The following is a 26,705-nucleotide window of genomic DNA, read 5'->3' as shown; positions in this document are numbered from 1 at the left end:
TAACACAATACATGTATTGTGCATTGTGACAATTATTTCAGAAGAGCCTCAGATCACCTATATAACTGTAGAGAATGTTAGAATTAGTTAGATACACATGCTAAAAACATTCTATGTTATTTCATTTCCATTTGTTCTTATCAATTAGTAAGTCCATATATGTATGTAGTTTAGTTTTCTGTATATGTTATTATTGTACTCATCTTGTACTTAGTATAGAAATCTAGCTATCATGTTTGGATTTGGATTGGATTTGCCTTTATTAATCTCGCAGTGGAGAAATTTACATTCAGTTTCAGTCTAATAATAAATATTCATGTTTGTATCTAGCAGATGATTTTCCAAAGTGACATCCCTCCTGTTGTTTATAAATGTTTGAGACGCGCGCTTGAGCGCTCTTGCCTCTCTTGCCTCTCTGTCCCTTGGCCTAGCTTCTCCCCTGGAGAACATCCTCTAGCTGCCTGATAATAAATATTCCTTTTTTTGTTTATCACCTTGCTTCCTGTTGATTTAATATTTAGACCATACAAATGGAGAGCTGAACCAGGAAGGACAACAGTTAATGCAACAGAGAAAAACTAACTTACTCAGTTAGAGTCGCTTCGTCACACTTTTGAATCGATCCCTCTTGAAGATTAAGGGAATCAACACACAGACCCAAAGCAGTATGGTTCTCCTCTGCATTGTCCACTCTCGGGTGGACTGCACCCACCTCTTCCCAGTCTGAGCTGCAAAACTAAAAACACATGTATGCACATGTTTATTTTCATCTTTTATTCAATAAAATTATCTCAATTGGTTTTCGGTTTGTTACATTATTCTGATTTCATTTATGAATTTTGGGCATTTATACCACTATCGTGAGAGTCGGGTTGTGTTGGATGAAGCAATTAGATTCTTTTTTCTTCTGTGCGTAGGGAACTGCATTTCTTGCATCACAAAATAAAGCATGTCCGAAAAGCAACCGTGTGTTTTGAGGCACTCCAAGTCCAAATTTCTACCTGTATTTCGCCATGGCAAGCCTGAACAGCAAAGTACCACCTCTGAAATGAAGGGCTTCCATTGAGAGAACACGCTACAAAGAGAAGGAAGTTAGTTTTACTGCTACAATGTTTCCAGTAATACAGTGATACCTCGGTTCTCGACCATAATCCGTTCCAGAACCCTGTTCAAAAAGCTATTTGTTCGAACACGAAACCATTTTTCCCATGACAAATAATGTAAATCGTTTTAATCTGTTCCAACACCCTGAATGTTTACCTTTTGAGTACAGTATTTTATACATTATTTTATGTATGAAATTGCACATTAAAATGCTGACCAACACATAAAAAGCAATATATATCTCAGAAAATGTTAAGCAAAATGGCAAAGACACAAATAACATAAACATAAATGTAACACAGGCTAATTGCACATTCGTAAAGAAAAGAATTATGAATAGGATTTTTTTACCTTTGTGGTGGTCAGCAGAAGGCGCAGGTGGACGGAGGAAGGAAATTTATTGTTTGGAAGGAGAGTCCCTTTCCATAAAAACTTCGGGGAGCTCTTCTGTCTGAGGGGTGCTCACACGTTCAAATTTCTTTGCTCCGGATGACTCGGCTACGGGATGTTCTTTTCTCTTAAAAGATCTATCCAATGACACTTGCTCTCACTCCCATAGCTACATCACTAGATTTCACAGCCTCCTTATTCTTTAATATCGTACTGATCGTAGATTTCGCCATGCTGTATTCCCTACCAGGGGTGCTCAATACGTCGATCGTGATCGACCAATCGATCTCCATGGTACTATTGGTAGATCGCAAGACAAGGTGATGTGACATTGTCAGGAACTGACGCTTAACTAATCAAGTGGAGTTCTTTTGAAAAAAACTCAACGTCAGCTAATCAGCCATCCCTTTATTTTATTGATACACCGGAGAACCAATCAAATGACATCTCATTGAGAGACTCACTGCGAGCTCAAACAACGCCCCTTCGTTGCAAAGTGAACAAGGATGTTGTTAGTTACATCCAATTTTTTCGCTCGGTTTTTCCCCTTAAAAGTGGAAGAGCTGGACCAAGTAAGAAGAAAAAACGTATCACTTTCATACGGAATGAGAGGATGACTTTTTTTCACTATGACATTTTCAAGTGCGGTTGTCTCGTCTGCCAGTTATCAGAGTGAACTCAGGTAATGGCAAACAATTGACAGAATTATGTTGTGTTGTGCAACATATGCAGATATACATCAACATATATTGCAATAATCTTCACAATATTTCTCAATAAATATAATGAGTAGATCATTTTGACTTGGTCATTTCAAAAGTAGCTGCCTTGCTGAAAAAAGTGTGAGCACCCCTGCCCTAGCCAGATCAGACACTCACACACCTTCATATTTTGCTATTATTTCTTTCTTAAATGCAATAGTTGTACTCACTACTTTTCTTTTTTTTCACTTGTAGAAGCACTTACTTTCTTTGGAGGCATGATTAGGGGCTAAAACTCTTCGTACACCTATATTAAACGTGAGAGCAAAACGCAGCACGTCCGCAAGCGACAACAGTTGGTCACGAAGTGAGCGATACACCCGTATGTCGCTCAGCATCCCACCCGAGCGTACGCAGTTACGCGTCGTACCGGCGTTCGAAATCCGATTGTTGTTCGAACTACGAAGCAAGAATTTCTCGAATATTTTGTTCGGACTCCGATTTGTTCAAACTGTGAGTCGTTCGAAAACCGAGGTTCCACTGTAATACTTTTTTTTTCATTGAGACCTCTGATGGATGATGGATGGATGCATAGATGGATGCATGGATGGATGGATGGATGGATGGATGGATGGATAGGGTGGATCGTGTGGATCGGGTGGATCGTGTGGGTGGATGGACGGATGGATGGATGGATGGATAGGGTGGATTGTGTGGATCGTGTGGATCGGGTGGATCGTGTGGGTGGGTGGATGGATGGATGGATGGATGGATGGATGGATGGATGGATGGATGGATGGATGGATGGATGGATGGATGGATGGATGGATGGATGGATGGATGGATCGTGTGGGTCGATAGGGTGGATCGTGTGGGTCAGGGGTCGGGAACCGATGGCTCGCGAGCCATATATGGCTCTTTTGATGAATGCATATGGCTCGCCGATAAATATTACATATTATAATACATATTGTTGTTTTTTTCGTCGTTCATTTCCCGTTGGGGCTGCAGTTGGCGGAAAGCGCCATTTTGATTGGATGACACTGACCTAGAATGGCCGAAAGCGCCATGTTGATTGGATGATAGTGGCCGTCATGTTGAAACAGGTAAACGCCCAACTAGTGCACTTCACGCCCAACTAGTGCACTTCAGCGTGAAAGCACCGGAGCATTAGAGGAGAGAAAATGTTCTGATTCTAATTTGCAATGAAACAATACCATCGATGAAACAGTCGAATGTCAGTGACATTTTAACAAGCCCCATGTTAACGTAGTAGATTGCAGATAGCAAGTGTGGAAGCTTATGAGCCGTGTGCAGGCTAGCTAGCAGTAACTTCGCCTCTGGACCGGCAAATTGAATTTCATTCCGATCGTTTTCCTGGATTTTTACCAAACACGAGAAACGGAAAACCATCCATGTTAACGGTGAGTACTATCACAAAGTTATTTTAAATAATACATTCTGATATTTTGTTGAGAAGTGGCCGCGCGCACGTGTGCGTGCGCGCGCACGCGAGCGTTTGTATGTGCGCGCGCGCGTGCGTGTGGCTCTCGCTGAAAAACATTTCTAAATATTTTACTTTTATGGCTCTCTTCGTCAAAAAGGTTCCCGAACCCTGGTGTGGGTGGATAGGGGGTGGATCGTGTGGGTGGATGGACGGACGGACGGATGGATGGATGGACGGATGGATGGATGGAAAAACGCACGTGGGAGTACAGAGATTCCTCTGGTGGTTTCTTGTAAGGAAAATGCCACAATTTGTTCATAAATCTGCTTCAATTGGTCCAGGCCTGTGCAAGACAACATTAAATGTAAACTTTCAATCACAATAATCAGTCACACTATTTGGTACACATGCGAAATCTAAGACCAAGGGTGTGTTTGAAAATGTACTTTATAAAAGTTAGTCCAGTACCATCACAAACTAAACCCAGTGACAAAAATAGTAATAAATGTGAAATATACATAACACTGTGACGTGTAGGTCAGAGCTGTCCGGTGCTATCTTGAATATAAACACTACTCTTGGCATTACTGTATATCAAATTGTCTAAGAGTACGTAATGATTTGGGCAGTTTGTGAATTGTTCTGGAAGCTCTTGAATGTTCGCAACAACAACAATAATCAAGTTAAACTGCAAATAGTGTTAAGTGAGTGAACAAAACAGACAATTTACAATTAGCTTGGGAATGATTCGCACGTAATGGGCGTGTTTGTACTGTCTTTTAAAAGTGACTCGTTATGTATTGTTAAATGTAAATCTTCCTTTCGTCTTGAAAAGACACATTCATTATCTAACGAAACCCACCGTGACCAAAGGGTAAGTTAGTAAACGCTGATAGCTCGGTAATTCACGAAGTCAAAACTTACATTTGCATTCCAGGGTTTCTTCGCTATCAGCCTGACAGACGGATAAAACAAGTACATATCTGTCCATGTCGTATTATCTTGCGAATAATACGATTAAAACCAGCTTGTTTAAAACTGATGACAACTACCTTCGCCCATTTGTCAAATTTCCCACCAAGTACACTTCTTCGCTTTCATATGTTTGCAATTATATGCAAGAAAAATATACAAACGCCACCGACTGGACAGAAATGCAATTGAGTACGTATTCTTCTTTTTCTTTCGGCTTTTCCCTTCAAGGGGTCGCCACAGCAAATCAGTGTCGTCCATCTTTGGAGGTTTGATCCGCATGTTTGTTTTGGCCAAGCTTTTACGTCGGATGCCCTTCCTGACACAAACCTCTGTATTTATCCGGGCTTGGGACCGGCACAAGAAGACATATGTCCCTTTGTGGCTACAGAACAAGCAACTCGCTCAGTAAAAGGCTCCTAAACACAAAATGGTAATTGGCACAGTAACGTTCAAAAAAGCAAAAACTATACTCACCATTTGATTAGAATGCTCTGCCCAATTGAGTACGTATTAATGATTATAATTAATTTTACTCAACTTTTTAAGCTTCCCTTAACTTTGCACTTGCAAGTTACGGTTTTACATTTAATTCATCTCCTTTTCCAGTGTTTTCCCATAATTAAGTGGATCTGAACATTTTCTTGCCCAAACTAAGTTCATGTTACAGTATTTAGTTAGGTTTCGAACGATTCCACTAATTTGTGTAGAAGGTGCATTTCAATGAATACTGTTGTGTGAAAATGTCATTTGTTTCATTAGTTCAAAAAATAATTTATTACATACATCAGGTGGTCACAAACCTGATGTATATAATTAATTATTTTTTGAACTGATGAATTAATTACATACATCAGGTGCTCACAAACCCTCTCCATGAGTCGTCATCTTACCGTGGTGGAGGGGTTTGTGTGTCCCAATGATCCTAGGAGCTAGGTTGTCTGGGGTTTTATGCCCCTGGTAGGGTCACCCATGGCAAACAGGTCCTGGGTGAGGGACCAGACAAAGTATGACTCAGAAGACCCCAGATGAAGAAAAAAAACAAATGGATTTGTTTTTTTTGGAATGTTGACAATGGCTTACATTTGTTTGTATTGATAATTATCTGTTCACTAATTCTTGAGATCATAAATATGATCAGTGTCTTTACATGAATAAATATAATACATGATCAATAATATCATGATTAAAGTTTAATCTTAAAGTTTATAAGCAAACAAACATATATCTCTCTCTGTGTCTTTGTGTTGTCATGTTATTTGTTATTTGTTATTTCGTGTTTTTTTGTTCTTTTGACTTCAAGACGGCGCCACGAGAGTGGCTGCCTTTCCAGCAGCTCCTGTGTTTTGCTTTTCTACTTTCATTTCTTTCATCACTTTGCTGCTGTGAAATGTAAATTTCTCCACTGCGAGACTAATAAAGGCAAATCCAAATCCAATCACCATTTCAATAAATTTGATTACATAAGCAGTGATTCTTTGAAAGAACATAGATAGTAATTTGGCTTCTGGGGTGTTTTGTTGTGTTTATCTGTACGTATACCAGTTTTTTAATCGAACCACCGAGATAGAGAACTACCCTGTAATTTATTGACCGTAATTTAACACCGAACTCTGAGGACATGCTCCACGCTGTACTATCATCCTCAACGCTGTACTATCGTCAAGGGACAGCTAAAAAATGTGAAGTTCTGCATTGGTGATGACCCAATACCAACGGTGTCTGAGGAACCGGTCAAAAGCCTGGGCAGGTGGTACAATGCAAGCCTCAGAGACAAAGATCAAGTGCAGCATCTCAAGCAGGACATTACCAATAGTCTGGAAAACATCAACAAGACTGAGCTGCCAGGAAAGCTCTGGTGTCTGCAGTTTGGACTTCTCCCTCGGGTAATGTGGCCACTCACAGTCTATGAGGCCCCACTCTCAACTGTGGAGAAGATGGAGCGAACCATCACTAGATATGTGAAACGCTGGCTTGGTGTTCCACGCTGTCTGTCTAACATCGGCCTTTATGGCAAAGGGGTCCTTGAGCTTCCAATTACAAGCCTCACCGAAGAGTACAAGTGCGCTAAAGTGAGACTTCAGATGACCCTCACAGACTCCAGAGACCGGAAGATCAGTCAAGCTGCACCCCCCTATCAACGGGACGGAAATGGACGCCATCCATTGCAGTGTAGCAGGCCACAGCAGCCCTAAGGCACAGCGACATTGTGGGACACGTTCAGCTCGGAAGAGGGGGGTTTGGCCTTACAAACAAACCTTCTTGGCGTAAGGCTTCAACATCGGAAAGAAGGAAAATGGTGATAGCAGAGGTGCGTCGCCAAGAGGAAGCTGAAAGAACTGTACGGGCTGTCTCTCTTGCCAAGCAGGGACAATGGATGAGGTGGGAAGGCCTGGAGAAGAGAAGGCTCAGCTGGAAGGATCTCTGGGAAATGGAGGCAAGCAACATCAGCTTCATCATCAGAGCTATCAATGACGTGCTCCCATCTCCAAAAAACCTCCACCAATGGTATGGCGAAGATCCAACCTGTGACCTCTGTCGAACGCCAGGAACTCTCAAACACATCCTGACCGGTTGTAAGACCAGCCTCACACAAGGCCGCTACACCTGGAGGCACAACCAGGTCCTAAAGAGTTTGGCAGTTGTCCTTGAGAGCAAGAGGAATACCATCAACTCCTTGCCAATGCGAGCCACCACGTCCAGCACAGCACCATTGACCTTCATCCGAGAGGGACAGGAAAAGCCCAACCATCCTACTGCCAAACCAGAAGTTGGACAGCTATCCGGGGCCCGCGATTGGGAGATGCGGGTAGACATTGGCCAGCAATTGGTTTTCCCAGCGGAGATTGCAGCCACCACCCTCAGACCAGACTTGGTGCTCTGGTCCTCGTCACCCAAGGCTGTCTACATCGCAGAACTCACAGTCCCGTGGGAAAACTCTGTTGAAGAGGCCTATGAGCGCAAGAAGCTGCGCTACACAGAACTCGCAGTGGATTCGCAACAGTGGGGATGGAAAACCAAGGTATATCCAATTGAAGTTGGATGCAGAGGGTTTGTGGCTTCCTCCACCATCAGGCTGCTAAAAGACCTGGGTATCCATGGACAGGCTCTGCGGCACACAGTTAGGTCATTCTCTGAAGCGGCAGAAAGAAGCAGCCACTGGCTCTGGGTGAAGAGGAAGGACCCTTGTTGGGCTCATAGGTCAGCAACCTAAGACCCCCCCCCCCTACCAGCTTCTGAACATCTGATTGGGCATGGGACACAAGCGCAGGCGTGATCAACCTGTCGCTGGCCACCATCGATGAGGGTGTCTAGTAATTAAAAGGCCGAAACACCCAATGATTCTTTGGCACACTACTGACGATGTGTCCCAAATTCAAAACCTCCCATCCCTGAGGCACAGCTCCAACATCACGTGCAGTGGTTCATGATTCTCTTCTCTCTCTCTCTCTCTAGCTCTCTCTCTCTATCTACCTATCTCTCTCTCTATTTCTTTATCTCTCTCTCTCTCTCTATATATATATATCTCTATCTCTCTATCCATCTCTTCTCTATCTAGGTCTATATCTATCTATCTCTATCTATGTCTATATCTATCTCTCTATCTATCTCTATCTATGTCTATCTGTCTATCTAGTCTAACTTTCTATCTGTCTGTCTTGTCTATCTGTCTATCTAGTCAACTGTCTATCTCGTCTATCTAGCCTATCTCTAAATCTCTCTCTACCTCTACCTTCTCTATCTCTACCTCTAAATCTCTATATCTATCTCCCTCTATCTCTACCCCTCTACCTCTCTCTACCTCTAAATCTCTATCTCTACATCTCTAGATCTCTATCTATCTGTCTTTCTCTCTCTATCTATCTTTACATCTCTCTCTATATCTCTCTCACTACTGACGATGGCACACTAAAGATGATGTGTGTCATCTACGATGTCCCAAATTCACAACCTCCCATCCCTGAGGCACAGCTCCCACACCACTCTCAACATCAAGGCTAATCTCATGTGAGGACCATCCATTGGCACAAATGGACAGAATAACATCACGTCCAGTGTTTCATGATTCTGAACTCTATTTTTTGTTCTTTCTCATTTTTTTCTGCAAGACCTCACTTCAACCCTTTCTTCTTGTTTGTTTTTGCATTACTACCACACGTCACTTTACATACGTCACTACCTCACTTTACATACGTCACTACCTCACTTTACATACGTCACTACCTCACTTTACATACAACACTACTTCACTTTACATTCAGAAATTACATGTATAGTCTGTTGTCAATTGTATGTCTTTTTTAGCCACGTTAGCAAATATTAGTGTCTTTCATGCTGGGTCCGAGAGGACATTAATTTCATCTGTGCTGTATGTCATGCATATTAGCATATTTGACAATAAAGCTGACTTTGACTTGAGATGCACCTGATTATTCCATCTTGCAAAATCCCCCCAAAAATTGTGACGTCTTTATGAAATGCCCAACTCGACAGAAATGATTCAGTCTGTAAAGTAGTACATAAACAGCTGGTGTTGTACCTTTCCTAAATATCTGTACCCAAGAAGAGCAATTCTGTTTCACTTAGTGAATAAAAACACTTCACATGCCAACAAGTATAAGCCAGGATTTTTTATGCATTGTGTAAGTAAAAGAATATATATATATTAGTGTTTCACACAAAATGATAAATTATTAACCTGTGGAAAAATTCATACGATACAGCTTATAGGTATTTTGTAAATGTGTAATACCAAAATATGTGAGGTTATGGATAACTTAAAGATATTTGAGTCTATTATGATATGTAACCATTCTTAGTTGAATTCCACAGTCTGTTCCTCGACATAGACAATAAAGTGGTGAGTGTTGTCATCTTGAGTGAGGACTGTCAGGGCCTCCAGTTCATGTCCTTCCTCCACCACCATCACCTGCTCGCCAGAAAGAGACCCATTTGCGTTTACAACCATCAGCTGGTGGTTGCCGATGTCCTCCTCATTCACCACCTGCAAATGCCACCATGACTCCAAATTAAAATCACCTTTTCAAAGTCGTGACATCCTGAGTCACACAGAGTAGTGTTTACCTGTTCAACCAAAGCAACAGTGCCAGGAGCCATGGCGACCATAGATGTGATGGGGTCGTGGGTTTCTGAACTTAACTCAACAATTTGCTGGAGAATACGACCAGTCCCTGTCAAGACATAATCAAGAACAACAACTGTTACATGCGATTGATTTCTTATTTTGCTTGTGGGATACTTTCATTACCATTCTCTTGTAGGGCAGTTACATGTTCTTCTCTCAATGCCTCTTCTTGCACCAAAGGGACATATTGGCTTTCCACTGTCTCCTCCACCTGAATATGGATTTACACAAAGAACATATATAGCACCAACTGAATAAATAAACCTGTGACACTGAAAGTTGTGTGAAATATGTTGGTTCCTATTTTCGTTATATGATGCCTAAACCAGTTAAGAGTTCTCAGCATAATGAAATGCAGGACTACTTAACAACGTGTGCATTATCATATCTAAGTTTGTACCTCCCAGGTGCATTTCACCTCTTTTGAACCATGCTTCTTCATGTGTCGATTCAGCTCCCATTTGGTGCCATAAACAAAATTACATTCAGGGCATTTGAGGCCTGAACATGAACAAAGACAAAATAAAGTACATTCATTCATTCTCAGAAGATTAGAGAATGCTTGGTCATCCATCACATGGCACATTTATCCCGAGAGTCCATTAATAAAAAAAAATGACAGTCACTGGTAGTAAAGCCATATACTTAAATTCAAACCTTGTTCTGAAGAATAATCTGCCTCTGAGAGACCTTCTCTAATATTTTGATATTCCTGGTCTGGGTGTTTAGTCTTGTAGTGTCGTTTTAGGGGACCGGTTGTGTTGCAAGAGTAGAGGCAGTGAGCACATTGAAATGGCTAAAAACAAGCAAAGGAAGTTAGGCAGGCAGCATTGTACATGAAATCTGTCTCATGCAAGGATGGACAAACCACAGAAAGCTTATATACTGTATATACATATATATAAGCTTTCTGTGTATTTTTTTTTTATCACTGATTAATAAGGCATGAGTTTTAATATACGGGGTACGTGGATTTTTTTTGATGTTTTGATCCAGGTATTTTGTGATAGTAGTTTGTGTGAGCATGTTGACAGAGCAATGTTTACTGGGAACAATTCTGACCTTAAATTTTGCATGCTGCTCCATGTGTCTGACCAAAGGAGCCTTGAAAACAGAACTGAAGTCACACTCTGAGCACTTGAACTGCTTTGCTTGATTAAAAAAAAAAATAGGGGGACAATATGCAAAGGATTTATTCATATGTATTGTATTGTATCCAAAAGTGATACATGATGAGTAAAATCAAAAATATAAATAATATAAAGTGTAAGTCAATAAAGAAAACAATGCAAAGTCAGGTCAAAGATCAGCACCGTTAAAGAGGATGTACCTTGGTCAGTGTGGCCCAGTCTATGGCTCTTCAACGACATTTTCGATTTAAATGTTTTACCGCAAAGTTCACAGATATGACATCTTTCCTTGTTATGCCGGTTCATGTGATTTTTCAAGTTATTCTTGTTGCGGCTTGCATAGTTACAAATATTGCAGACAAATGGTTTCACACCTGCAAAGGAAATTACATGAAAATTTACAACAGTGTGAACGCAAAATCAAACAAATCAAGTCAATTTGCAAGGGTTTGTCTCCGCTGCTCCAGATTACAACCATAACGACAATAATAAAATCTACATAAACTGTGTGTTTTTGAAACAATAGATATTTAAGAAACTAAGCATTAACTTTGTAATTAGAGAATTATTGTATTTAACCACACAAAAGTGTTTGAGGAGAATATGGTGACTGTTTCATCGATGTTAGACTACCTTAATTTATCATAAATCAATCAGTACAATTGTCAAAGGTAGCGAGACATCTTACCTTGGTGGGCCCAGATGTGCTGCTGAAATTCACTGCTGTTCTTGGGATAGTAAGAGTCGCAATATGGACACTTTTCTGCTCGCTTTACCATCTGCCCTTTAACTGGCAATGTCTCTATTCAACACACAATTAAACACGACACGTCAAGTCCCAGCAGCTTTGGCAAGTCTACAGATGTTACAGCACAGTACAGAAGTGACAACCTAATTGAATTCTAATGACATTTCACTACGAGCATAATTTCTTTTAACTTTATAGTCCAGATATGGTTTCGGTCTCTATGTTACTATACTGTCTTTTACCAGGGTGGAATATTCGGATGTGTCGTGGAATTCTGTGCTCTGGATAGCTTTGATGGCAGATTGGACACGGTGCAGTCTTCCTCTGCAATCAAGGCAATAACAATGACATTTAATATCAACGTAAATAAATAAATACTTAAAGACAATGGGACATTAAATATCAAGAATTTAAAATGACAAACAAGGCTTTATTTGGATTTCAAATACTCAATTAAAGTTACTTTCTATTCTGTTGTCCCCTTATTTAAATGCGTGTCCCAAATTTGCAGAACCCACTGCACGCAAACATACAAATGAATAACTTTTTTTAAAATTTATCAGAGCCGTACATGTAAATGAGTGGCAAATATCAAGCAGTCTTGGGATGTGGGATCTATAGGCAAAATGTAAGTAGATCTAGGTTGTTATAGATCTTTTACCTCTTCTTGATGAGTCCTCTGATGGGTTTGTAGTTTGTATTTGTCGGGTGTGGTGTATTTGCATCCAGGACTCGAACAGGATAGCAGCAAGCCACCGTGCTTCTGAATCAGGTGCCTTTTTAAAGAGCTTTTGGTGATGGACGAGTAATTACACTTTGAGCAATAGTTCATGTGCTCCTTAGTGTGTGTGCGTACATGGGCATTATAGTGGACTTTGTACCAAAACAGTTTTCCTAAAGGAAACACAAATGAAAATGTGACCATTAGAACAATGCACTTCAATTCCAAGAGCTGCATCATACAATAATTGATAAATTCACAAAGACAATTCGAAATATACGGTTGTAGATGACGATGTGCAGCATCCGACATTAGGATTCCTTTCATATACCAATACGCAAGTGGAAAATAAACCTTTTAATCCTGTGACCTGGAAAAAAGTGACTCAAACATTGGACAAATTCAATAATTTACACTCATGTGACAATAAGCAAGCTAAATTGACTAGCACACTTATGAAGCAAGAAAAAACTGCATTGCTTTGTTTTGGCACATTGTGCTTCTTTTTCGCACTTTGTGACACATTGTCGTTGTGAAACCTAATCAGAAGCATTTTAATTCAACAATTGGTTGGGAAGTAACAATTACATTAATTACACTGGTTAAGATTTTTTTTTAAATCAGAGGTGCAAGTAAACAGTAAACTTTTCATGATGACTTTTGTTTTTGGTGCTCAGTCCAAATTGCACTTATTTTTTTCTCTCCCACATTCACAATAACAACAATAATAATAATAATATACTATTACTACCTCCACCAGATATATAATGAGAATAAAAAAATTAATGATATGTAAGACAATAATATATGTAGTAATTTTTATAAATCTATGTTCAGTTTGCCAATAGGTGCAATTTTCTCACGTCATAGCAATGAATTATGATATATGATAAAATCCGCAACCTTTCATTGGTCAAAGCGGAAAAAAAAATGTCTGCCTCATCTCACCGCAGTATTGGCACTCCATGTCTCCATACATTTTCCGAAGCCGATGGAAAGTCTCCATGTCAAGAAGAGTCTTCGGCAGCGATGACAACACTTGCTGAAATGCACTGAGTTGAAAGTCCTGTAAGATATAAGCAAGGTAATGAGTAGACATAATGTATTCCATGAATTGTAAGTCATATAGAAAATATTATCTTAAAAAAAACATGGAATAGAAATATACCCTCTCTGACTGTGTTCTTTGGATGAGGTTTTCCTCTGATGGCGCTGAAGGCAAATAAGTGTTTGGGCTAAGATTGGTGGTCACTTGAGTGTTCACAGCGCACACGTTATCATCAGTCGCCTGAACGTCTGGATTCATGGCCATGTCTTCTGAGGTAGGCGTGTGTCCTTGCTTATCGTTATCGACAGAGTTGCCTATGTGTGTTGTTGAGGGCTCAACACACACATCCATCTGTATCTCATGAATGGTTTTGCTTTGCAGTCTTTGAGCACATGTTTCACTTGTCCACCCTGCTTGCACATTTTCATCCTGAGAGTCGATGTCCTTGTTTTCTTGCTTTGGATCTTGGAGTGCTGCCACTTTCTGTGACTCACCATTGCCATCCCGCCACTCAACATCTTTGCTAGCTTTTATCAGCTCTTCACTGCGATCATCTCCTGCCTCTGTGCTTACTTCTAAGTTTAAAATTCTCTCTTGGCCCTCGCTTTCTTCATTTACTAACAGCATTTCCCTCACATTCATCAGGCAGAAGCTGTTTTTAATACATTCTGTGAATGCCTGCTCTTGCTCCAGCTCAGGGTGAGCCTCTGTGAGGTGATTCTTGAGTCTCTGACTGCTGACAAACTTCCTATCACACATGCAGCACACGTACAAAAAAGGATGCTTCTTGACATGAGCGGCGAGGGTGGCAATGCTGGTTCTGGCATGGTCACAGAGCAAGCAGGCGAAGGGACGCTGCGGCCCATGAACCAGTAAGTGGCGCTCACGCTCCGTCTGGTTCTTAAAGCAGCGGCTGCAGGTGGGACAATGGTAGAGGAGTTGTCTGAGACCCTGACGTGTCTTCAACCTGTACAAATCGATTAAACAGGTTAGCTGTGGGTATAATAAATAAATATTGTCAAATGTTTACATGGTGTATGTAAACACCTAAGTTGTTGGTAACTCTTGTAGATGAGCTGGTCGCTCAAATCATGACTCTTTTCTATATGTTTGATCAAATTCTTCACATCGGAGTACTTCTTTTGACAGAAGCTGCAATGCTGTTTCAGCTTCAAATGAACTCTTTCAATGTGGACCTAAAAGATATAAAAACAAAAGAGGTACATTTGTACGCGCATATGTGATATCTAGAAAAACATCGGAAACAAAATTTCCAAATCTGCTGACACTGATGCACAACAGAACAGTGCTTTATGTGGACTACATGTACAGTATATCTTAATCCATGTTGTGCGGCACTAAATAAATTACAGTACTTCAGTTTATTTACCCAAAGTTGAAATATATTCTATTTTGAAAAGTCACAGAACTCACTCCATTACATTCTGTCTGTGATTGACCATTGAAACAGGTGAGAAGAATATGCTAAACATTATTGCTTGTGAAAAATGTCCCCAGTGAAACGATCACAAATATTATCTCAGACCTTGAGGTGCCCTGGATTGAGGCATTTGAAGGGGCACTGTTGGCAACTGAATTTCTCTCCTGTGTGTTTCCTCAGGTGTACATTCAAGTTAGCTTAACACAAAACAAGAATAGAAATTGATCAGTTAACTGTTTTTTCCAATTAAAATTGGGAATTCAAGACATCAATTGATTTTTCTGCACGGAACCTATGCACTAAGGTTGGGTGAAGGAGAAAGCGCTCCTCTTTTGGAAAAAGAAAGGTTGATTTACCTTTAATGGCAGATGCATAGTCACAGTGTGGACACCGGAATGGTTTCTCTTGGGTGTGTGTCCTGAGGTGGGACATCAGCGAGTGTCGAAACTTAAAGATTTTATTACAGATCTCACAGCCAAAGACCTTCAATTGGCTTGGAAGTAAACTGATGACAGAGAAACATATCATGTTGATCAATGATATCACCAATGAAATAGATATATGACCATGTCTCCATTTTATGATTAGTACTGTAAATATGTGTATAATAAAAGACAGTGAGTTGAGCTCAATCAATGACCAAACCCATATTCATGTGAAATGAAATCCCACTCCATGATTAATGCACACTTGATTCAAAAGATCATGTCATCAGCAAGCTCTGCTGAAGCCTGAAATTGAACCTGTTCATTTGAATCAGGTGTGTTGCAACAAGGAGAGTTGGGAAAAAATGCACGACAGCCACCCTCCAGAACCTGAGTTTGACACCCCTGCATTTAGTCGTTCATTCAAGAGTAATTAAAAATCATGTCTCGAAACATTTCCATGAATCATAAGAGCAGCCAGGTAGATCTCAAAATTAAGTAACGGATGCTAAAGTACACATTCAAATAAATAAAGAGGTTCACAATACTTGGGAAGATCTTGCTTGACGGAATATTCCTGGAAGCCTTTTGCAGGTGTCGGTTCTAAATTGTCAGAACTGCAGTAAGAATAGACGAGAAAATGTCAAATGCTGCTTTTCTTTCATGCAAAGAATAAAAAGAAACACAACCTGACTCTGGCAGATGTCGTGCGTGATTCAGTACCTTGGGTTGTGTTCTGCTTTGGGGTCTTCAACATTGGCTGCAGATGGACTTCCAATGTCTGCTGGTTCGCCTTGAGAGACTGCTGTGACCTGAATATTCACAAAATAATTAATGTGCATATTTAGATGAGGCGTACGTATTATTATTTAGTAGTAGTAGTAGTAGTAGTAGTAGTAGAAGTAGTAGTAGTAGTAGTAGTAGTAGTAGTAGAAGGAGTAGTAGTAGTAGTCGTAGTTGTTGTAGTAGTCATTGTTTAATATTTACTAATACAATTATATTTCCATTAAGACACACTGCAGGTTTAGATTTTTTCCCATTTGGGATTTGAAATAGTTATGTAAGGTTATGTTACTAATGGAAAAAAAGCTAGTAAAAGGAAAAATATAGTTTCACTTGTCAGGAGTCGCATGAGTTATACAGTCGTATGACTCGTGGAAGGGCATATATCCCCGTGTACTAGGGGATGGTCAGTAGTAGTAGTGATGTGCCCGACTGTGCTGAGGCGTGCGTCGAGTAAAACAGGAAAAAAAAAATCCCTGAATCGCACCTCGAGATGTATGTTGATGACGCGAGTGACCACGCCCAAAGCCTCGGAACGCACATTGCTACGTCCAAAGCCTCGCGAGACTAGCTTCCTAGGTTGTCATCAACTCATAGTATCGCAGGTCATTCGAAATAAAATGGTGTAACGAGACGACAATCAGCTGACACTGACACACCAAACTCGCATCTTCAATCAGATTGGTTCTGCAATGGTGGAACCGTCCACAACGAAAAAGAAGCTCACATCCCCTGTCTGGGATTATTTTGAGCAGATCTCTCATTAAAATGTACAAATTGTCATAACCAGTGCTAATATACACAATGTGCCCTTGCTTTAATGTCTTTGTTCTCCTTGCTGATATTTCAAAAGGCGAAGTGTAAATTTTGTTCGAAAGAACTTGCGTAAAAACAGAACACAATTTCCTCAACAAAAATGAAAGAGAGTTGTGTCTTGTTCCTTGTTTATGTGTCAATGTTTAAAATAAAGTCATTATTCCTTCAAGTAAGACACTCACATTCATTCACATCACAAGTCCATGCAATTTTTACACAAGAGGGCTAACAAAGAAAGAAAAATAGTTTTCATGATTCTCAGTTTTATCTCAGAATTCTGACTTTCACCTGAAAATTCTGACTTTAAAGTGAGGATTGACACGTTAAAGTCTGAATTCTTAGATAAAAGTGAGAATTATGCATACTTGATTTTTTTTTTGTTGGCCCCACCAAATCCATGGTATAAATTTAATCACTCCCTTTGTCATGACAGTTATTTTCTACATGATGGCGCAATAGAATAAATGAAGCCTCATGATGCTTTGGCCCAGGAGTAAACCATTTAGATGGAAAGCCTCATTGCTTCGTGATGCTTCATTTTACCATCACTAATGGTCAGTAACTTGCGCTCAGTAAACAAACAGACTCACCTGAGACTCACCCTGAATGTTGACATGGTCTGAACCTGAAATGGTGTTCTCTACTGGAATCATTTTTATAACACCTATATAAAGTATGAAGAGTTTATATTAAATTATATGTCTACTCTCACCCACTCTGCTAGAAATAAAACAGAATTTGACAACACGAAACGGACCTGGCAGTGACTTTTCTTCAGTGACTAAAACATCAATGACAGTTTTTTTGCTTCCTGATCCAAGACCATCTTCTTTGGAGGTGAGGCTTTCACCATCAGAAAGCATTTGATTTTTCTTCTTGTGTTGAAAATGTATCATTCCTAAAAGCAGAGCAAAAGACAAGGCGATGACTTATGTGACTATAATCTGGGAAATACTATTCCTGAAGGACTGTTTACCCTTTCTTCTCTTCATCCATAATCTTTTTGGAGTTTGTTGTTTTTGTTTATCTGGGCAAAGAGGGTCCAAATTTTCAGAATCCTCGGGACCTCTGCGAATGCCATCTGAAAGGCATGCAAATTATATGTTTTCCTTTAGGGAAGCTATGAATTAGTTCTCTGTATGATTGGCTTAGCCACCCAATATTGAATGCTACTTAGCCATGTGACATTTTAGGTTTTTACATTATGCTGTTGTATATAGTTTTTTTCTCATTACCTGTGTCATGGTCCTCATTTTCCTCTTCCTCATACTGCGCTTTCAGGCAGATGTGCTTGACGATCTGCCGCCTGTTGCTGAAACAACGATGGCAGTCCTTGCATTTCAGCCCCGATACTCTGCTTTCATCACCTAGCAGAAATATAAAAACACTGGCAGGTGGCATACATTTTGAAAAGCAAATTATTTTCTATGCCATCTATCATTTCATGCTTTACAATTTTGGTCTATTTCCTCTTTCTGCCCTTCTTGTCTTTGGGCTTTGTCTTCTGGAGGCAGCATGGAGTCTTCTATGTCATCCCTTCGACCTGTGAGCGCTTTGTTTGTGGAGCCTTTCGGTCGTCCTCGTTTTCGCTTTACTGAGCCCTCTGTGAGAAACACACAGTTGAAGCCAAAATTAGTAATGGTCAACTTTTTTAATGGGTACTTTTTTAACTTGAAATCACACAAAGAGGTGGCAAAAGACTGTTGGGTAGATGTTGAAAGATTTGGGATTGGATTGGATTAGATTTAAATAGTCGCGCAGTGGAGAAATTTACATTTCCCAGCAGCAAAGTGATAAATGTAAGAGGAAAGCAAAGGAAGAAGTAGAAAAACAAAATACACTCTCACGCCGCCATCTTGAAGTAAAAAAAAAAGTGAAATAACAAATAATGTTATTCTTATTGTTATTATTTATTGTCAATGTTAATTCTTGTCATTGAAGTAGTAGTAGTATTTTGTTCCCGTGTTCACAGTCTGTAATACTGGGGAGCCATAATTTATCTGATGTTCTAAATCAGGGGTCGGGAACCTATAGCTCGCGAGCCATATATGGCTCTTTTGATGATTGCATATGGCTCGCTGATAAATATTACATATTATAATACATATTGTCGTTTTTTTCGTCGTTCATTTCCAGTTGGGGCTGCAGTTGGCGGAAAGCGCAATTTTGATTGGATGACACTGACCTACAATGGCCGAAAGCGCCATGTTGATTGGATGATAGTGGCCATCATGTTGAAATAGGTAAACGCCCCTTTAAATGAGCCCAACTTGTGGACTTCAGCGCGAATGCACCGGAGCATTAGAGGAGAGAAAATGTTCTGATTCTAATTTGCAATGAAACAATACCATCGATGAAACAGTTGACATTCAGTGACATTTTAACAAGACCCATGTTAACGTTAGCATCAACATACTTCTTCGAGAAGTAGATTGCAGATAGCAAGTGTGGAAGCTTATGAGCCGTGTGCAGGCTAGCTAGCAGTAACTTCGCCTCTGGACCGGCAAATTGAATTTCATTCCGATCGCTTTCCTGGATTTTTACCAAACACGAGGAACGGAAAACCATCCATGTTAACGGTGAGTACTATCACAAAGTTATTTTAAATAATACATTCTGATATTCTGTTGAAAAGTAGCCGCGCGTGTGTGTGCGCGCGCACGCGAGCGTTTGTATGTGCGCGCGCGCGTGCATGTGGCTCTCGCTGAAAAACATTTCTAAATATTTTACTTTTATGGCTCTCTTAGTCAAAAAGGTTCCCGACCCCTGTTCTAAATTGTGGATTTGAATGTTCTAGATTATGGTAGAATTTATTGGGAGCGATGTAAGATACACAACCAAAGCATTTTCTCAATACTGGTCTTGCATTATTAAAACGTAGGAAAAAAAGACAAACATGCAAAGACTTTTCATGAAAATCCCTAACACAAACTCTTAAAGTCATTTATGTTGTTCTTTTAGCTCCAGCCATCATAAAAGAAAGCAAATTTGTCTTGATGCCTTTATGGCTTGGCAACAAATTTACTGGGTTTGACAGGGGTGTGAACAATTTTAATATTATGAATAACAGTTGAAACTTGTTTGATCTTTTGACTTTAATACATTATACCCTGCAGACAAAGTAACTAAGACACTCATAATACAAAGCACAAACGTTGTACAAATATGGGGACCAAAATAGAAATTTGTGTTCATTCATTTCATTTGGTCTTTTCGTCATTGTTTTCAGAGTCAAATTAAAAGGGAGTTTAGCTGGAATAATTTTAGTTTAGTATTTGTTCCTCGGGAAAAGGTCAGTGTTTTATGATTGTGAATGAGGAAGCCCAGATAATCTTGATCTGACCTTCAAAAGTCTCCAAGGGCACTCCTGCAAGGGGCTTTAGTGCAACAATGATGTCTTCATAAGGCTCCTGAAGCGGATGGAATTGGGTGCAATGGTCCAGTAGCAGTGAGTGTTTGGGAGAGAACTGGTTGCAGAGCCGACACATGAACACAGAACCAGCTGGGGAGACAGAAAAAGCAGAATTAGATGGATACATTGTGGATTGACTTTGCATCAATGAATTATCTATACCACTGATTATTATTTGTGTCGCAGGAGGTGTTGGAACCTATCCCGGCTGAAATTGGGAAAGAGAAGGAAAATAATGAGGAGTCTTCCATTAACCTACCACGCATGTTATTCGAATGTGGGAGAAAATCCAGACGGTAGGGAGAGGAAAAAACACACTGGGGAAATGTTCAAGATAGAGATGATATTCAAACCCAACCGGTAAAGATTAGTGATATTGAAATATGTCTGTTATTTGGTAGAATTTCCAGACCACACAATTCGTGGCAAAAACTCTTGTGTTCATCCATCCATTTTCCGGACCAATTCATCCTCATTAGAATCGTGAGGGTTGCTGGAGCCTATCCCAACAGTCTTCAGGAACCAGGCGGGGGACACCGTGAATTGGTTGCCAGCCAATCGCAGGGCACACAGAGACAATCAATCATTCGCTCTCACACCTAGGGACAAATTGGAGTGTTTTTGAAATGTGGGGGGAAACCAGAGGACCCGGAGAAAACCCATGCGGGCCAGGGGGAGAACACGCAAACTCCACACAGGTAGGTCGGACCAGGTCTTGAACTCACGACCTCTGCACTGTGAAGCCGGCACGCTAAACACTCGACCACTGGGTCACCCAAAACTCGAGTAATATCATGGAAATGGTTTTATTGTTATAAAACAATGACTCCACAGACCAAACAACAAATAATGTGCGGGCTGCATATTAAATACAGTAATGTAGCCATTGAGGAAGGAGCACACACGACTGAATGTGGAGACGTGTTGCTTCCAACGGCTAACAAGTGGCTCTGATCTGAACATTGGAAAATGCAGTAAAATAGTCTTATAATAACCACACCCCTTGCTGTACACCTGCTGGGTGAGATACATGGTCTTAGTGCCCGTAAAGAGTTTGATGGTTCTCTTTATTTGTAAGTAGGTTCGTTGTCAGATCTCCCAGGCAGGTGATGCGCAGAGCTTGATCGCAGCGTGGAGTTGAGCAAGTCGCGCTGTGATGTCCGTGCCTTTGCGGGGCTTTACAAGTCTCTTTGAGTTTGTGAGTCCGAGATGAGTCTGAGATGATTCTGCCCAATCTCTCTGTCCCGCGACAGCTCCTTTTATACAATTTTCAAGCGTGTGCTATGCGTCAGGGTGAGACGCACATCAAGGAGTTCAAGGAAATGAAAGACATGAAAGGGTTGAAAGGCGCACTTCCAAATCATACACACGTGTGACGCCACACCCGCACAGTAAGCACAATTTCATTTAGATTTGGATTGTTGAAAAACATTTCAAACTATGTTGCTTGTCTAAATGAAGAAATGTGTTTTCGTGTGAATTTGTGTCTCAATCTTCCCGCAAATTGGTAAAAAAAAATAATAGATGAAATGGTTTCATGTGTGTTTTGTTAGTGAACCCACATGTTTCGTTTAGTTAGAATTTCGATTCAGCAGCTATCACCACTCGCCATTCCTTTAAAATGACATTAAGTGTTGGTGTTTATATAAACTGATGTCCAAGTTTTATCCAGAAGGACATTTCCCTAGCGCACAGGACATGTTTATCTCCATTGAAATTGCATGTATAGTTTAAATGTTTTTGTGACAGTTTTAGTGCGCTTGAAAGCCAAGGAGCGTTGCTCCATTCATACTGCGGGATTGTGGCGTCACAGGTGCGCACCGTCGCGGGACAGGATAATCATTAGCAGACAGCGCGCACAAGTCAGTGTTATATTCAAGCAAGTAACTACTGTCTACCGTGAGACGTAATAGCATGCCAGTTAGTTTAACCTTCTTGTAACTCCAAAACTCAAAATGACATGTCGATCCCTGCTAGTAAAATGTTGACTCTCCTCTGCAATCAAGTAATAATCAGTTATAATGGCTATAACGCGTCGTCCCACGACGACAGTCATGCTGTCTCAAAAATTACAAACTAAACGAGCTATTCGCGCAGTAAACGCGTATGATATGGGTGATAAATGGGCAGGTCATCCTAAATTTCTTGTGCACCGAAAAAAACTCGTCAAATTCGTTTACGTTGAATCGGCCTAACAGTGAGCACCGACTAACATATTCGACGAAAGCAAACGTACCTGTTTGTTGCCCGTCCATCTTCTTTCACGTCTTGAAAGAAAATATGCAGCAATTTATTAATCAGTATAACTTAGAAACAAAGTTTATATTGCCCCAAAAATATTATTTAGTGTCTTAGTTGTACTTCGAATATAATATATTTCTGACGAATGTGTGAAACATGTCCTCCTTTGCAGCGGAAGAGAATTTGGTTTGTGGATCCGACATCCGATAGCGCCTCCTTTTTAGAGGAGGACTATACTGCAATTTGGTGCAACTGAATGTGCAACCTGTTTTATTCAGCTTTGCTCACGCTTTCATCAGAAATCACAAAATTCAAAATCTCAAGTGTAGCAAATAATAATAAATAATTAGGATTACAGCGCGTTTTCTGTGTTTTTTGTCTTTTCCCCGTCTTGAGTGGTAAATTATCGAATTACAATACTGTACTGAATTTTAATAGATGCCAGCTGTCGTAATTTGTTATGATCACGTGATCGGCCGCTAACTTCCGGTAGGCAGAAAGCCTACTAACACAACCGTTGTTAGCTATCATTGTTTTGTGCGTTTCATTTTCGGTTTAGATTCATGAAAGTCTTCGGTTGTATTAAACTTCAGCCATGTTAACTCCTGATAATTCAAAGAAAAGGTATCAGTGAGCACAGCGTCGGGAAGATGCCAGCAGGGATCCAGCAACGAACAACGCTGCCCCAATTCTCCTGGGACTATGTCACTGTACCACTAACATTGATCAAGAAGAAGCGTGTTAAAAATTAAAAAAAGATTCTAATTACAGCTGTGCTGTGCTCTTTCAAATTTGCATCCCAAGTTGGTTTAATGACTTACCACAACTGACATAGTATTTTCCCTTTCAAATTGTAATGATTAAATATGATTCAAAATGTACAACAGACACTACAACTTTGTCTTCAAAAATAAAACAAAAAAAAACAATACGGCGACGGTTCAACGTTATAATAAAACACTAGATACACGTGTCCACTTTCTACGTATTCATAAGCTTTGAGGGACTCATATGCCTTCACACTATCGTGAGTGAACTGTCCGGGAGTATCGACGAGGTAAAAATAAATATCGGTGAAAGTAATGTCTGGCCACAATGATGGATCGGCAACCCATTCATTCTTCAAATTGAAAGGATCCGGCAAGTTACAAGTACCGTCACAATATCCCAGCTTCTCAAAGTGTCGCCCTTGGACTTCTAACGGTAGCTTTCGCGCATAATCGGAGCATTGTACAGATTTCACACTACAGTAATTCGCTTTGTCCATACTCGCCATTGTTGCTTTTGCCTACCAGACAAAAATCACGTGATTCGTGACGTCACCTCCGTAAACAACTGGCATCTCCTTATAGGAGTATAGTACATTACTGTCAATCCATCAATTCAGTATCGTTAAACATCACTCCGGTGGTGGATGTTCTACTTACTCTTTTTGTCTATGTGGAGAATGCAAATGTAATGAGATTGTTCAATCTCACAAATGTTTGGGATCGGACTGGCAGTTGCATGTGCACTATTTCCGCTCCAATATTTCATTATGGAGCTGTTTTGAGTTCAGAAGTTAAAAAAACTATATATTTTCATATTTACATTTAGTCCACGCCTTTCAGGCATTTTTATCAGACACACGAGAACAAGTAGTCTGTGAATTAAAGCAAACTATTACTACTACTGATCAAAACAATGATAATAATCATAAATTCATGAAAAAATATGCAAACGGGTAACAAAAATCAGATGTTGCTTTCAAATTGTACTTCAATAGAATTAATGCGTTTGAAAAAAAACCTACCAGTAAGTGGGAGACTTGAAAAGATTGAAAATAATTTGGCAAGCAGGATATGTTCAAACAATAAGTGTACTCTAATTAGCATCACAGACTCATATTAATGGTGACAAGTTGTCCCTGTGCTGTTAGGTGACATGATGTGTAAACACACTAAACATGGACCAGATGAAGCAAAGGAAAGCAGTGCTTCGAGAGATTAGAAAGAAAATTATAGGCAAACACATTAATGGTACAAAGTAAACGATACAACATCACCCCCAAGCAGCTTGCTTGGGAGTGATGTTGAGCTTAATGAAGCTGCACATATTATTCAGAAATTTAAGGTCATCAGGACTGGAGCCAAACTCCCTGGAAGAGGCTACAGGAGGAAAATCGATGACATATTGAAAAGAATACAAATGGCGAAAAAAAGACCCCAGAACAATTCACAAAGAAATGACAGTAAAGGTGAACTCTAAGGTCAAGGTACACCAGCGTCACAGTACAGCACCTGTCATTTCTGAGCCAAGGTGAAATTTGCAGGTGATGGCCAAGGAGAAAAAAAGCTGTTGAAAATGAACAATCAAAACAACAATAACAACAATTGCAGGTTGACAAACAAACCACAAAACCTCTGGGACAAACAAAACTAGAACTTTTTGCCAAGGCACTACAGCTGTGTGTCCAAGACTCCTAAATGAGACAAACCAACAAAAGAACAGTGTGGCTGTTGTAAAACATGCAGACCACTTTGTTCATGTTCTGGGGCTGATCTTCGCAATCTGCACTTGGTGTCTTGAATCTGTGCAGGGTGCAATGACATCTCAAGACGATGAAGGTAGTCTCGAGAGACACGTCATGCCCAGAGTCAGAAATTGTAGTCTCGGTCGCAGGTCTTGCAAAAGGATTACGACACAAAATGTAGCTTCAAAAACAATCAAGAGCAAAACATTGGACAATTCTGAACTGGTTGTGTTGCTCTCCACTATAGTAAGGGAGATACGGTGTTGTGGGATCCAGAAAAAAAACACAAGACAAGCAATGTGATACGTCTTGACTCAACAGTGGTTTACTTCGAATGCCCCGATCTAATGCAAACGTACGCGCACAACAATTTCCGGTCCAACGATCTAAATCGGTCCGACACGAAACATGAACCGAAGCAGGCGTTCCATGTTTAAATAAACATTTTCGATATATATCATTTGTAAACCAATAGAACTACGCAAATGTAACCAAAATAGGAAATACGATAATTTACAACCTGTCACATACTCCCCCTCAAAATAGATGTTGTCCCCAACATATGTACTAGTAAATACATAAATACGCTGGACGACGTGCCCAAAACAATGACGCACGGTATTATGAACTGCATCCAAATATGAACTATAATAATGAACAGTTTACAGACTGGAACTCTTTTCATACATTCTGTTTACATTATAACAATCAACAATTCACAGACTGGAACTCTTTTCATACATTCCGTTTTACTTATACAGGGCTCATCGGGGTCTTCTTGTTTCCATCTCACTGTTCTATTAAACCGAAGTGTCGATTAACCATTTCTGTAGTATTTCGTGGCATAATAGGGGTGTGCGCCATACATCCAAGGCATTGTCTGTTCACCATGATATGGTACTGTCCCTACATGGTAGCAAGATGGCGAACCAAGGCGATCATACGTGAATACCTTGGGTCTCCTGTGTTCTCGTCGTGGCCGTTGATTTCCCCCAATATCAGGATTACTGGGGGGTGGCTGGGGAAAAGGGGGACACACTGTCACAGGTGGATCATTTTCCGGACCAATGTTGCCCTCCTGAGATTGGTCAACTTCCGCAGCTCCCGGCTCCGTCCCCGGCAGTTCATTCCCCAGTTGATTGTCATCATGGTGGGTTGTCTCCACAAAGCTCACGTCCCGCGGTTCTGGTGAGTCTGGTCGGGTGCTCTGGCGATGCAACACTGGATAATACTCATCCTCCTCATCATCCTCTTCCGGATCCATTTCCGGCATCTTGTTCGGTCGTTGCCGAGTGGACTTTTCCTTGGACTGGGACTGTAGTGAAGTCTCTAATGGCAAATGATCACATGGCAGCAAGAGATTGCGGTGGAGTATCCTAGATCTGCCCTTCCCCCTCTCAGGTTTCAGCTCATAAACTGGAATGTCTTGGCTGACTTGACGAACCACTGTATGAACAACATCCTCCCAGTGGTTTCTCAGTTTGCCTGAACCTCCACGTGGGGTTAAGTTTCGAACCAGAACACGATCACCGGGCAACAGGGTAGAATACTTTAGTTTACTGTCATATAGTCTCTTACTCCTGGCAGCAGCTTTGTTGTTATTTTCTTGCGTGATCGCATACGCTTCCTCCATGCCCTGTTTCCACTTCTTCACATAGTCCTTCTGGT

General features: G+C 40.5%; 2 protein-coding genes across 7 annotated transcripts in view; both read right to left on the bottom strand.

Annotated features, from left to right (window-relative positions):
- mtbp (MDM2 binding protein) overlaps positions 1-4,712 on the bottom strand; it is a 42,073-nt gene extending 37,361 nt beyond the window's left edge. Inside the window, exons 1-4 of one of the 2 annotated variants that reach the window (XM_088998586.1) lie at positions 4,567-4,712; positions 3,902-3,985; positions 1,002-1,075; positions 588-736 (exon numbers count right to left, since the gene is read on the bottom strand). In XM_088998586.1, the coding sequence (XP_088854712.1) occupies positions 588-736; positions 1,002-1,075; positions 3,902-3,985; positions 4,567-4,633 (374 nt within the window). In that variant the 5' untranslated portion in view covers positions 4,634-4,712. The remainder of the gene's footprint in view (positions 1-587; positions 737-1,001; positions 1,076-3,901; positions 3,986-4,566) is intronic. The other variant, XM_088998587.1, reaches the window with a different exon arrangement.
- A 4,524-nt stretch (positions 4,713-9,236) lies between these two features.
- zfat (zinc finger and AT hook domain containing) lies at positions 9,237-25,282 on the bottom strand. Of its 5 annotated transcripts, none has more exons than XM_088998853.1 (24): positions 22,521-25,282; positions 20,216-20,374; positions 18,326-18,475; positions 18,108-18,239; positions 17,849-17,953; positions 17,630-17,770; positions 17,463-17,536; positions 15,997-16,085; positions 15,822-15,890; positions 15,205-15,353; positions 14,954-15,045; positions 14,455-14,603; positions 13,528-14,374; positions 13,308-13,425; positions 12,300-12,532; positions 11,881-11,962; positions 11,579-11,692; positions 11,091-11,264; positions 10,823-10,911; positions 10,418-10,556; positions 10,161-10,261; positions 9,884-9,971; positions 9,700-9,806; positions 9,237-9,619 (listed from the first exon to the last, which is right to left on the bottom strand). In XM_088998853.1, the coding sequence occupies exons 1-24, from the start codon at positions 22,537-22,539 to the stop codon at positions 9,431-9,433; spliced, it is 3,609 nt and encodes a 1,202-aa protein (XP_088854979.1). In that variant the 5' UTR covers positions 22,540-25,282; the 3' UTR covers positions 9,237-9,430. The 5 variants fall into 5 exon arrangements, 4 of the variants coding, with proteins under 4 accessions (XP_088854979.1, XP_088854980.1, XP_088854982.1 ...); XM_088998854.1 differs by having other exon boundaries at positions 10,179-10,261; XM_088998856.1 differs by lacking the exon at positions 22,521-25,282 and adding an exon at positions 20,447-22,495.
- Between the last annotated feature and the right edge of the window lie 1,423 nt (positions 25,283-26,705).

The sequence above is a fragment of the Hippocampus bargibanti genome, linkage group LG06 (assembly GCF_051943395.1).
Source record: "Hippocampus bargibanti isolate YZ-2025 linkage group LG06, ASM5194339v1, whole genome shotgun sequence".
NCBI classification, from domain to species: domain Eukaryota; kingdom Metazoa; phylum Chordata; class Actinopteri; order Syngnathiformes; family Syngnathidae; genus Hippocampus; species Hippocampus bargibanti.
Note: the sequence above shows the minus strand (reverse complement) of the source record. Positions and strands in the feature narration are given on the sequence as shown.

Bases quoted from the DNA above. Each gene is read 5' to 3' on its own strand.
- zfat (XM_088998853.1), bottom strand. The intron at 18,476-20,215 runs GTCAGATCAAGA...TGTTTCTCACAG, and splicing joins GCCCTTGGAGACTTTTGAAG to AGGGCTCAGTAAAGCGAAAA. The intron at 14,375-14,454 runs GTGTTTACATAC...CGATTTGTACAG, and splicing joins AAGAGTTACCAACAACTTAG to GTTGAAGACACGTCAGGGTC.